The sequence below is a fragment of the Corylus avellana genome, chromosome ca8, assembly GCF_901000735.1.
Source record: "Corylus avellana chromosome ca8, CavTom2PMs-1.0".
Classification (NCBI taxonomy): Eukaryota; Viridiplantae; Streptophyta; class Magnoliopsida; order Fagales; family Betulaceae; genus Corylus; species Corylus avellana.
In genome coordinates this window covers 4,228,743-4,242,543 of record NC_081548.1, presented here as the reverse complement: position 1 = coordinate 4,242,543, position 13,801 = coordinate 4,228,743, and the positions used below count along the sequence as shown (strand labels likewise).

General features: G+C 33.5%; 1 protein-coding gene across 1 annotated transcript; it reads right to left on the bottom strand.

Annotated features, from left to right (window-relative positions):
* Positions 1 to 6,486: 6,486 nt before the first annotated feature.
* LOC132190725 (putative UPF0481 protein At3g02645) lies at positions 6,487 to 7,814 on the bottom strand. The gene is made up of 2 exons (XM_059605775.1): positions 7,401 to 7,814; positions 6,487 to 7,290 (listed from the first exon to the last, which is right to left on the bottom strand). Exons 1-2 carry the CDS (start codon positions 7,812 to 7,814, stop codon positions 6,487 to 6,489), a joined length of 1,218 nt encoding a protein of 405 aa, XP_059461758.1.
* Between the last annotated feature and the right edge of the window lie 5,987 nt (positions 7,815 to 13,801).

The window sequence follows — 13,801 nt, the reverse complement described above, 5'->3', positions numbered from 1 at the left end:
AGCCTATATATAAGCTTTTGGTTTTGACTTGAAAAGTCATAAAACGTTTTATTTTTTATTTCAAGAATTATGTTGTGAGAAGGTCTTTTTTTTTTTTTTTTTTTTTTTTTGGTGAACTTAAGAATTTATTTTTTTATTTGCCCATGTAAGTATTTTTTGGGCTTGGGCGGGAGTTGCCCCCAATCCACCCTATCTAGCTATAGCACTATGCTAAATACTTTCTCTTTATTCCTTTTATTAAATTGAATTGGAAGAAGTTTATACTCCTCAAACTATCACCTAATTGACATTGTAGGAATTAGAGTGACCGAGCCATCTGTTAGTCAATTAGAGGTGGCTTGGTCACCTCCTCGATTCTTTTTTTTTCCAAAATAATAATAATAATAATAATAATAATAAGTTTTAGAATATTTTTTAAAAATTTTATTAATGGTATTTTTGTCATTGAGAGATATTGACAAATTTGTGATAGTTTAAAGAGAACATTGCCCAAATTAGAAGTTTGGAGGACGGCTAAAAGGGGAGCCCATGTAAGTATTTTTTGGGCTTGGGCGGGCGTTGCCCCCAACCCACCCTATCTATAGCACTATGCTAAATACTAGATCTCTTTGTTCCTTTCATTAAATTGAATTGGAAGAAGTTTATATCCACTCAAACTATCACTTAATTGACATTGTGAGAATTGGAGTCACCGAGCCACCCATTAGTCAATTAAAGGTGGCTTGGTCACCTTCTCGATTTTTTTTTTTTTTTTTTTTTCAAAATAATAATAATAATAATATGTTTTAGAATATTTTAAAAAATTTTATTAACGGTATTTTTGTCATTGAGAGATATATATTGACAAATTTTTGATAGTTTAAGGAGAACATTGCCCCAATTAAAAGTTTGGAGGACGGCTAGAAAAATTGTCAATTTAATTGATAATAGTTTGAGGGAATACCTATATACGTGGACTTTTTCCAATTGAATATTAGAGCCTTCCACAAAAGTCTTGTCTTAAGTAAACCCAATTATACTTAAAATTTGTGGGGATGCCGGATATACACTTATGGTTTTAAAATTTTAGGAAAATAGTTTATATTCTTTTTTTTAAAGGTGTGCCTTTAGGACCTTAGTTTTGAATTTTGCCAATTTAAGACCAGAATTTAAGAAAATTATAAATCTAAAACTTAATTATGTTTTTCCCTCAAATAACAAAAATGACATAAAATTAATAATAATAATAAAAAAAAAACAAACATATGGCACAGTCACCCCTTTGTTGGGTGTGGTTGGCAGCCACCCCGAGGTGGCCACCAGCCATCTCCACACCCTAATAGAGGGGCGGCTCACGGACACTCCCACCGAAAGCTGTCTTTTTTCTTCTTTTTTTTTCCTTAATGGAAATGATATAATAGTTAAAATTGCACGAACATGCAAACTTTCTCATGCACATTGACACTTCGATTTAAATTCTACCCCATATCAAGAAAAACTTCAATCCTTAACACAAATCAGAAGTACTCCAAAAGAATAAATGTCAAAACAAAATCAAATTTTGGATGAACTCCCTGCATGTTTATGCTACAACTACAGTACACATATGCAACTTTGAGCTTAACAAATAAACATAAGCGATATGATCAGAGAATAGAAAGGTATAAACCCTAAACAGAAAGAAAAGAAAAAGAAAAGAGTATTGCACCTGCAGGCTGCTGCTATATATAGAGAAGTTCTTTTTTTGCCACTAATTCGTAGACGGCCGGAAACGACGACCTTTCACCTTTGGTCTTTAATATTACTCGAAATGGAGTTGAGATGTACCATTATATATATATATATATATATATATATATATATAGAGAGAGAGAGAGAGAGAGAGAGAGAGAGAGAATGTAATATTACTCTTTTTGTAAGTAAAGAATCTAAAGATGAGAGTCCCTCTCCCCAGTTGTAAAATACAAGTTCCTCTAGACATAGGCCCACAACAACATGTTACATGCATGGTAGGATATATATCTCACAGGCAATTTCGATTCTTGGATACAAAAATTAATATTATAAATTTTCATCCATAAATTCTCAAATATATTCAAATAGTATAACATAAAGTTTCGAAGTCATATATATACAGGAAATTGTATATATATATATTCCAGCAATATTAATATGTGGGGTTGGAGATGGTAATTTTTTTAATTCGAATTTGTATTTTGATTCTTCTTATTGTCAAAAGGCTTACAGAAACCATAGAAAGAGCAAGAATCACAATTTGCCGTCATTTCACTTAAATGGCTCAAGGGAACTAAAGAAATTATTATGAAGAATAATCACTTTTAAAGAAGGGGAAATTAACTACACTAATCCCTCTCTAACTTCTACCAAATTGGCAATATTGTCCAAGTTTTTAAATGTTACAATCAACCCCTTTAACTACCTAGCCCTTTCACTTAACTCCATCTATTAGAATTTTCTGTTAAATCTAATCGAAAATATGTTATGTGCGATCGATACAGGCGGCTTAGAATGCCCATTATACCCCATCATTAAAGAAAACATTAAAAAGATGGACCCAAGGTCAAGCCATCCGTCTCCAAGGCTAGAGACCTATATGGCTAGCTTGGTCGTGGGTCTCCTTGACCAAATTAAGAAGCTTTTTATTATTTTTTACTCTAAGGATATAACTGTATTTTCACACATCTAATAGAGGGTATAATTGCCACTCTATATCATTTGTGGGTCACGTGTTGTAGTTTCCGTTCAAGATAATATAAAATGCTGACGGAAAGAGAAAAGTGAAAGTATCTAGTAGTTTGAGAGGGTCAATTGCAACCTTTTAAAATTTAAGAGAAAATTATAAATTGGATAGTAGTTCAAGTAAAATAAGTATAGTTTTCCCATAAAAGAAAAAAGAAGAGCAAACTGGAGTGGTATAAACTACAACATCAAGTTTAAGATTTGACAACATGTCTCAAAAAAGTAAGGGGAGCTTAATTGAAGCTAGACTCGTAAAAATGAATAATAGGATCTTTTTCGATCAACTTTGTGCTTCAAATTTCAGAGAGATTGAGAAAATGAATTTGGTAATAGAGCTAAGGGTGGGAAAGTTCCTATTCTTGCCTAAGCCCACAAGCATGTGACATATAGAAATAAGGAGATATTTAGAACAAATGCGTTGCATGGAAACTAGGAAAGGATAAGGAAGATACCAAAACCTTTCCACCAATTAAATCTTAGAATCCAACTTAATTCTTTACCTTCCCAAGCTCCCTAAGTCTAAAATTTCTCACCTTTAAGAAAAAATACAACGGAAGAAATTACAAAGGAGAATAAATGTGTTAATGGGCTAAGAGCCACTACAACAAAAATGGGTTTTAGTGACGTGTATACTATTCATTAATATCTGCTACGTTACCATTTAGTGACGTGGCAGTTAATGACACGTTACTAAAATATTTAGTAACGTGTAAAACTCCACATGTCACCATTTGGTGACGTGTCATAAATAACACGTTACCATTTTGGTAACGTGTCATAATGGCACGTTACCAATTAGTAACGTGCCATTCATTTTGGTAACGTGTCATAATGGCACGTTACTACTTGGTAACGTGCCATACCAAAATGGTAACATGTCATAATGGCACGTTACTAATTGGTAACGTGCCATTATTACACGTTACCAAATTGGTAACGTGTCCAATAAACCACACGTTACAATAGGGTATTGGGAACCAGCACCCAGCTGGTTTCCAATATATTTTTTCCCTCCTCTTTCTTTCTTTTTTTTCCTCTTATTTTTTTTCTACCTCCCCAACACATGCTTCGAAGAAGAGGGAATTTCCTCTCCAGCAACTCCTTTCTCTTCTCACAGTACTCTCTCTCTCTCTCCGACAACTCCTTCCGACAGGTTCGGCATTTCTCCGTCCATCTCCTCAGGTATATATTCCTCATTATATATATAGCTTGTGTTTTGCATTAATATATTGGGGTTTAATATATATAGCTTGTCTTTCTATTGTTAGAAAAAATGGTTAGGTTGAAACAAGCCAAAGAAGAGGCTGAAAAGGAGATAGCTGAATATCAGGCCTAAATGGAGCTCGAGCTCCAGATTTGCAGATGTTTGTATATGTTGTTGAAACTTGTTCAAGGCATTTTGAGTTCTATGATATTATTTGATGGTTTATTCAATCTGATTCCATGATATTATTTGAAAGAAAAAAAATCAGATTCCATGATATCAACTGTGCTGGGTTTAGATTTTTGAAAATCAAATTCCATAATATTATTTGAAAAAAAAAAAATTCCGGAAAAAAAATTTGAAAAAAAAAATTTTCAAATTTTTGTCCGGAATTTTTTTTTTAATAATTTTTTAAACTTTAGTAACGTGTCAAGTTTGACGTGTCAAACGTAAAGGTACGTTTGACATTGTAATTTTATAGATAAGTGTGATTTTAAATCAAATCGCAGAAAATGAATTGTTTGTGATTGCGTTTTTAAAAGATTGTGAATTGAAAACGGAGAAAATCTATGTTTTCAAATAGCAGGTAGGAAAGTGCTTTTTAAAAACACACAATTTTAAAGAGTAAACTACGATTTTAAATGTCAAACTGCGATTTTGTTAAACGTTTACTACATTTTAAAAATCACATTTTCAAATCGTTATTTTTAAATCCCACATTTTTGAATTCGCAAACTCAAATGGACCCTAAGTTTTGTTTACCACCATTACAGTATTTTGTTATATAAGTGGAATTTGGGTTTGAGGAAAGCAACAGACAATTAAGTAAATATAAAGAGTTAAGAAAAACTTCATTTAATACCTATAAACTTTCATCGCTTTTACAGTCACCTCCTCAAATTTGAAAAACTCTTAATTTAGAGTATCGAACTCAAAAAAAAAAAAAAAAAAAAAAATTGTAATGTCCCACCTACCTTTAGGGTTTGGGGCTAAATCATAATGTAAATGACTACATTGACTCTTATACCTCTATAAAATTACATTTAAAAAAAAAAAAAAAAATTTGCAGTGTTAGCAACAGGGTCCAGCGATGACCCACGATCGTAGGTCAACACACGAGTCACAAGGTGGGCCCCATCAATTTCGGGGGTCGCCCAGTCACCCTAGGGGTGGTTAAAAACTACCTCAATTGTGTGTGTGTGTGTTTTTTTTTTTTTTTTTTTCCTTTTTGATATTCACCCAAACATGTTTTTTGTTATTGATATTCACAATTTTAAAGAAAGAAGAATACAAAAAAAATTAAAAAAAATTAAAAAACATGTTTTTACTTTTGTTTTTTCCTTGGAGAAAGAATCCCCTTTGTCTAAGTGCGACATTTGGGTGTATTGGACCTTTGGATTTTGAGTGTTTTTTTTTTTTTTTTTCCTTTAAACTATTTTTTTCACAAGTATCAAGTATGAAGTGAGAAAGTTCAATGACAAGAACAACTTCTCTCTTTGAATGAGAACGATGGAAGATCTTTTGATTCAAGAATGAGTCTACAAAGCGTTAATGAAAAAGACAGAGAAACCTTAGAAGATGGATGATGATGAGTGATAATAGATGAATGTCAAGGCTGCCAGTGTGATTCATTTATCTTATATGATCCTATCTTATGACCTAGTCCACAATTATGTGGATGGCTTTGAGACCAATTAATCAACGCAACGACTTAAAGTTGTCGCTAATAATAGAGAAATGATTCATGTCAATGTTTTTTTCATCTAATTTTATAAATCAATCATTACATTTGTAGACTTATGTAGACCCCACACAAATTTAATGGTGGACCCCACAAATCTAATGATTGATCTATTGAATTTATGAGATGATATGAGAAAAATATTGACGTGGATCATTTCTCCTAATAATAAGATATTAGTGACAACTTTAAGTCATTGCTGATAACTTATTATAACCGACATCTTGTTTTGGGTTCGACTTCTATTAGTAATGACCCTAAACATTATCTGCAATGACAAAAGTCACCGCTGATAAGAAGATATCAACAACGACTCAAAGTTGTCGCTAATGAGCAATAATGTCGAAGTATTTGCGGAGACTTATCAGCAATATTGACTTGCATGTCGTCACTAAAAGTCATTAGTAATGGATTTTTATTTATTTTTATATTTGTTTTTTGGTAGTGTTGGCAATGAGTAATGTTGGTGAATCGGTTGTAAGTAGTAAAAGCTATCTTTTGAGGCCAAAAGGCTGATATCGAGATTCATCATTTTTTATGACGAGGCATAGATTTGTGAAGCATCAAAATGCAAGCTTAAGTTGATTAATTTATTAGCATTTAGCACTCAATGAAGATCATTTTAAGAGGTAAAATGTTGGTACACCCACACTAGTATATTTATTTCACAAAAAGAATGTATCTTATCAAATATTCAATACAAAATAAAACTTGTTCATGACAGAACTAGAAGGGCATGAGCATATTTTAACCCACACAAATATAAACACAACAAGAAGTATACATAATCTGAACTAACTAATTAGAGTGCCAGGAAAACCGCAGCCACAGAACACACCGTTTGTACGATAGTGAGAATAAGCAGAAAAGCAGCTGCCTCCCATGGTGTTCTGAAATATCTTTGTTTCAAGTGTGCCTTCCACTTGTGCCATAAGGTATTGTAGTATTTGTTCAAGTCCTCAAAAAGAGTAGCAAAATAGAAGTTTTCCTGGTCCAAAATAGCCCCTTCGGCAAGCTTGTTTAACAGAAGTGACGCATCTCGGCCGTTGCTAAGCCTATTCTCAATAATTCCCAGCTTCACCAATAAGTCTATATCACTGCGAGTTTCAACAAGGCAACGAATGAGGATAACATAGTCATTTATGTAGTTCTGATCACTACAATGGCATTGCTCAAATGCAAACGAATTTCTGATTGAGTATTCTGTCTCATCGCTTAAAATAAAGCTTGGGGTTTCTAGTTTCCCTTTTTCGAATTTTATGTCGAATAGATTTTTGCTGTCGTTCCGTACCTTAAACAACACTCCAGCCTCGTGTAGCTCTGTCGCGCTGGGGGTGGTTAGTGTCCGAAGTTTCATATTTCTACGAGTTGCTGTCTCAGCATCATCAGGCTTAAATTGCACGTGTCGTAGGAGATCAACAAAATGTTCGATTTTGAAATCACCATACAAGATTTCTTCCCATCTTTCTTCTATTCCCGGTGACTCCATTCGGCTTTTGAAAAAGCCTACTGTAAGCATATTGATTGTAAGTGTCGTCCCATCATTTTGCAGAAGGACATCTGTTTTGTATGAATTGAAAAGATGCTCAAGAATGAAGAAGGGAAGCTGATTTTCAAGCAAAGCATGTCGACCCAAACATCTTGTATCAACCAGGGTTTGTTGAATATGCGGTCGTTTCTATCTTGGAGTTTATAGTTGAAGGACTTGAGTAAGACCTCAAGGATGAAGGCAGTATCCACCAGAATGATTTTCACTAATTTTTCACTTGTAAAATCAATGGTTTCTGCATAACAATCACGAATTTTTGCTTCCTTCTCCTTTACAACGTCAATAAAGAACTTCAAGGTTTTCCCAGTCCGTCCAATGAAATCTCGCAGGTACCTCATTTTATGTTCTTCCGTGGCTTTGAAGGCTTCACTACCACCATGACGTAGGGGGCCAATGGAGACAACCTTTGGTGTGTAGGCTTTTTGCTTGAGATGACGTAGCCGGTCAGGAACTCTATAGATGCTACATGCAGGCGCAGGGGATAAGAGAGACAAGCTTTGAAACTCCTTTGCCATTGAATCTTCCAATGGAACATGAGGGTCTTGTATGTCGATTAAATGGCTCATTTGCTTTCTTTCCATTTTTGTTATCGAACAAGACTTTCTTGATGATTAATCGCTGATAACACAATCAACAAATTATAATTAACCTCAAACGTAAAAACAAAAATTTAGAAAGATAAGTATCTCAATCAATAGTTTTGGTCATTGTCTTGCGTGAGTTATTGTGTTAATTACTTAATTTGAGTTTGCTCAAATTCACATGCAAAAAAGAAAATTAATTACCACATGATTTTTTTTTTTTTTCTTTTCTTGCGGGCTAATTTTTTTTTTTTCTCAGTAAATCGTTTTATTTCATACAGCTAATATAACTTATTTTTCTTATAATTATCAGAAATATGTGCACAAGTTAAGCAAAAAAGAAAAATACGAACTTACTTACATGCATGTTAAAAAAATTTATTTGACAAACATGAACAAGTAATTGATTATATGGTTTGTTTAGCCAAATACAAATAATTAACTTTAAAAAAATGAGAGAAAGAACAAAATCATTATTGCATCAACAGTTAACATAATGTGCTAATAAAAAAATTATCAACCCGATGTTGCCCGCATAAAAATAGAAAAAAAAAAAAAAAAAAAAAATCAACATCTCATGAATGGGACTTGACATTTGCTTAATCACATGCCTACGCCAAAATACTAAAGCACCAAGGAACCTAACAATTATGAAGTTTGTATTGACCGTCAATGTGGTTGTCGCCTGTGGGGGGCCTAACAATCATAGGTTTAAACCCAAAGTAATTAACTCCGTCTATAAACTGGCTAAAATAACACAATTCAATTAGATTAGTTAAGAGATGAAGAAGGAGATGATGACTTATTGAATACGGAGTCTCCTCCAAACTTTAGTCCTTAGTAATATGTATTTTTTATGTTTTTGTGTTATAATTTGCTTGAACAAAAAAAAAAAAAAAAAAGTGCACAAAGAGGGAAACTGAAAACTAAAGAAAGATAAGGTAAACAGTTGAAGAGGAAAGGAAGGAACAATAATGAGTAGGCTTAAAAAGTGTAAAAACGTGTCATGTCAAGTTAATTTAAGATGCTATATAATTTTGTTACAAAAAAAATGTGCTATATAATTTTACTTTTCTAGGGGGTAGGGCCATGGTATGGATTTCTTTTCTTTGGAAATTTTGTAAACAAAGAGGCTACAAAACGGAAGCGCTCTTTTTTGTTTTTTTTCTTTTTAAAAGGAATGATGTAATAGTTTTTTTTTTTTTTTTTTTTTTTAAATAATAATAATTTTTATTAAAAAAACCAACATTTATTCAAACAAAGAGGTTATAGAGACAACATAACAGAAAAGAAAAAACAAAAACAAGCTTACTAAATACCCCAACTGGACAAACCTCAAAGAACAGGAAGGAGATCATAAAGGGAAATGACAAATGTGAATACAACCCGAAAAAACTCTTGCTGCGGTGTATACTGATTGATACAACCGTCAGGAGTATGAATACCCCTATCAAACATCTAAATAGACTTCCTAAAAAGTCATGGAGATTTAGATTAAATGTAACAGTGGAAAAAAAAAAAAAAAAAAAGTCATGGAGATTTAGATTAAATGTAACAGTGGAAAAAAAAAAAAAAAAAAAAGTTTCCAAAAAGAAATCAGAAAGAAAAGTAAAAAAGATCCACTCCACAGACAAAGAGTTTGAAGTCCAACCGGATCAAGATAAAAACTAGGCAACAAAACCACAGAAAAATACAAAAAGTTAAACAAAATAACAGGAAAAAACTCAAAACACAACAGTTGCGACGGAGGGTGGCTTCGGCAGACATTGCACGGTACGTGGGACCCACGCACTAGCGCGTTAGATCCACTCACAAGAGCGTGTGGTCCATGCCCCTGCACGTGACGATCGAAAGGGGCTGCAGAGAAGTTCACCGGAGAGCTAGAACGCCAATGATGATGCAGGATAGGCACGTGTCTGGCTGGGGCTGAAGGAGAGAAGTAGATCAGACTTTAAAAAAATCAATCTTCAAGCCTACACAGATCCGGCCGGTGAAGCGATGGAGGAGACGATCCATGGCAAGGGGAAGCGGGGGGAGGAGATCCATTGCGGCTACTGTTTTTTGAAGGTCAGGTATAAATCATCATAGATGATAGATAGATCTAGAGAAAACTCTAGATAAAAGTGAGTTATCTCACAAAGAGAGAAGCTCAAAAAGAAAAGGAAGGAAAAACATCAAAGGGGGATGGGAGGAGGAGGGAACCCAGAAGGTATGCCCTCCTCCTCCTCAAGCAGTTTCGGCTGAGCTTGAGATAGGAGAAAGAAGGGAGTTTTCGTCGGCTAGGGTTTTCCCACTATGTGGGCCAAAACTAGAATGATGTAATAGTTAAAAATTTAAAATTGCACAAACATGCAAACTTTCTCATGCATATTAACACTTCGATTTAAATTCTACCCCATACTACAAAAATTTTATTTTTTGGTAACGGCCCGGCCTGTTACTGACGTGTCATTAGCAAAGTGTGTGGCGGGTTAACAAATTGGAAGTTACTAATGGAGATTTAGTAACGTGTCAATTTTTGACATGTCACCCTTTGGAATTAGTAACGTGGTCACTTATGACACGTTACGAAATGGTGACATGTCAAAATGCACACGTCACTCTTTGGTAACGTGGGTGACGTGTGAAAAAACAGTGCACTGTAGACACGTTACTAATCCTCCTTTTTTTTTTTTTTTTTTTTTTTGTGTAGTGAGGCCATATCAAGAAAAAAATTTCAATCCTTAACACAAATCAAAACTCCAAAAGAGAAAATGTCAAAACAAAATCAAATTTTGGATGAACTCCCTGCATGTTTATGCTACAACTACAGTACACATATGAAACTTTGAGCTTAACAAATAATTAAACACAAGTGATATGATCAGCGTACAGAAAGGTATAAACCCTAAACAGAAAGAAAAGAAAGAGAAAAGTGTATTGCACCTGCTGGCTGCTGCTATATATATATAGAGTTCTTTTTTTTGCTACTTATTCGATCGTAGACGGCCGGAAACGACGACCTTTCACCTTTGGTCGTTAATATTACACGAAATGGAGTTGAGCTGTACCATTATATATATATATATAGAGAGAGAGAGAATGTTTTGGTCTTTAATATTAGTACTCTTTTTATAAGTAAAGAATGTAAAGATGAGACTCCCTCTGCCCAGTTGTAAAATACGAGTTCTCTAAACATATAGGCCCCGGCCACAACATGTTACACCGGCAATTTATATCACACAAGCATGGTAGGATATATATCTCACCGACAATTTCTTGGATAGAAAAATGAATATTATAAATTTTCATACATAAATTCTCAAATATGTTCAAATGGTATAACATAAAGTTTCGAAGTCATATACAGGAAATTGTATATATATAATATTCCAGCAATATTATGTGGGCTTGGAGATGGTAATTTTTTTAATTCGAATTTGTATTTTGTTTCTTCTTATTGTCAAAAGGCTTACAGGCACCATAGAAAGCATATTAGCAAGAATCACAATTTGCCTTTCATTTCACTTAAATGGCTCAAGGGAATTGAACTAAAGAAATTATTATGAAGAATCATTACTTTAAAAGAAGGGGAAATTAACTACATACACTAATCCCTCATCTCTAACTTCTACCAAATTTGCAATATTCTCCAAATTTTTAAATGCTACAATCAACCCCTTTAACTACCTAGCCCCATTTAACCCTATCTATTAGGATTTTCTGTTAAATCCTTAAAATGCCCATTATACCCATCATTAAAGAAAACATTAAAAAAAATCAAAGATAGACCCAAGGTCAAGCCGTCCGTCTCCACGGCTAGAGACCTATATGGCTAGCTTGGTCGTGGGTCTCCTTGGCCAAAGAAGCTTTTTATTATTTTTTTAGTCTAAAGGTATAAATGTATTTTCACACAACTACTAGAGGGTATAATTCACACTCTATATCATTTGTTGTGGGTCATGTGTTGTAGTTTTCGTTCAACATAATATAAAATGCTGACGGAAAGGGCAAAGTGAAAGCATCCAGTAGTTTGAGAGGGTCGATTGCAACCTTTTAAAATTTAAGAGAATATTGTAAATTGGACAGTTGTTCAAGTAAGATAAGTATAGTGTTCCCATAAAAGAAAGAACAAAAAGAAGAAAAAGAAAAAAAAAGAGCAAACCGGCGTCGTATAAACTACAACATCAAGTTTAAGATTTGACAACGTGTCTCAAAAAAGTAAGGGAAGCTTAATTGAAGCTAGACTTGTGAAAATGAATAATATGTTCTTTTTCCATCAACTTTGTGCTTCAAATTTGGGAGAGAGTGAGAAAATGAATTTGGTAATAGAGCTAATCGAGGGAAAGATCCTATTCTTGCCTAAGCCCACAAGCATGTGACACAAAGAAATAAGGAGATATTTAGAACAAATGTGTTGCTTGGAAACTAGGAAAGGACAAGGAAGATACCAAAACCTTCCCACCAATTAAATCTTAGAATCCAACTTAATTCTTTACCTTTCCAAGCTCCCTAAGTCTAAAATTTATCACCAAAATACAACGGAAGAAGTTACAAAAGGAGAATAAATGTGTTAATGGGCTAAGAGTGTAAGGGTGCGTTTGACATTGCAATTTTATAGATATGAAGTGTGATTTTAAATCAAATCCCAGAAAATGAATTGTTTGTGATTGCGTTTTTAAAAGATTGTGATTTGAAAACGTAGAAAATCTGCGTTTTCAAATAACAAGTAGGGAAGTGCTTTTTGAACACACAATTTTAAAGAGTAAACTACGATTTTAAATGTCAAACTACTATTTTGTAAAACGTTTATTGCATTTTAAAAATCACATTTTAAAATCGCTATTTTTAAATCTTACTTTTTGAATTCGTAAACTCAAACGGACCCTAAGTTTTGTTTACCACCATTACAATATTTTGTTATACAAGTGGAATTTGGGTTTGAGGAAAGCAAGGGACAAGTAAATATAAAGAGTTAAGTAAAACTTCATTTAACACCTATAAATTTTCATTGCTTTGCAGTCACCTCCTCAAACTTGAAAAACTCTTAATTTAAGGTATCCAACTTAAAAAAATAAAATAAAATAAAATTGTAATGTCCCACCTACCATTAGGGTTTGGGGCTAAATCATAGTGTAAATAACTATAATGACTCTCATACCTCTATAAAATTACATTTAAAAAAAAAAAAAAAAAATTGCAGTGTGAGTATAAAGTGATATGACACACGTTGTGTCTAATGGTGACCCACAACAGGGTCTAGCGATGACCCACAACCGTAGGTCAACACACGGGTCACAAGGTGGGCCCCATCTATTTCAAGGGTCGCCCAATCACCCCTAAGGGGTGGCAAAATAGGTACCTGACACGACCCGATTACGACCCGCGGGTACCTGTTACACGATTAGCCTATACCCAGACACGACCTGTTTAGTTAAACGGGTAATCAGATTTGACACGATTATGACACGAAAATAACCGGGTAACCCGACATGACCCGTTTTACCCGTTTAAAATAATCGGGTCTAATCGGGTAGATACGACCCGACATAACCCGATTACCCTAAACTATAAAATTAAAAAAATAAAATAAAAAATTCAAAAATTCAAAATTGTAATAATAATACTAATACAATAATACATCAATATAGTCAATGCAAAAAATTGAGTTCCAAGAGATTAAAAGGCTTTAATAAAGGATAAGAAAAAAATATATATATCGGAAAGTGACTGTAATTGACAAATTGTATTCCAAAAGAAATTACAAAACTCATAATTTCACCTAAACTTAAAAGTTAAAAGTTAAAACAAGTAAGTTCATTTATTAAAATAGTCCACTTATTATTTAGTCCCACATGTAACAAAAGTGTTAAAAAATTAATTTAAACAATGAAAATCATAGTTTTCTTGTTGGCTTTCTCTTTTGTTGGTAATTATGTATTAACTTATTTCTTGAAGCAGGCTTCCTTGTTCCCAAAGGCTGAAAATGGTAAAGTAAGTCTTAATTT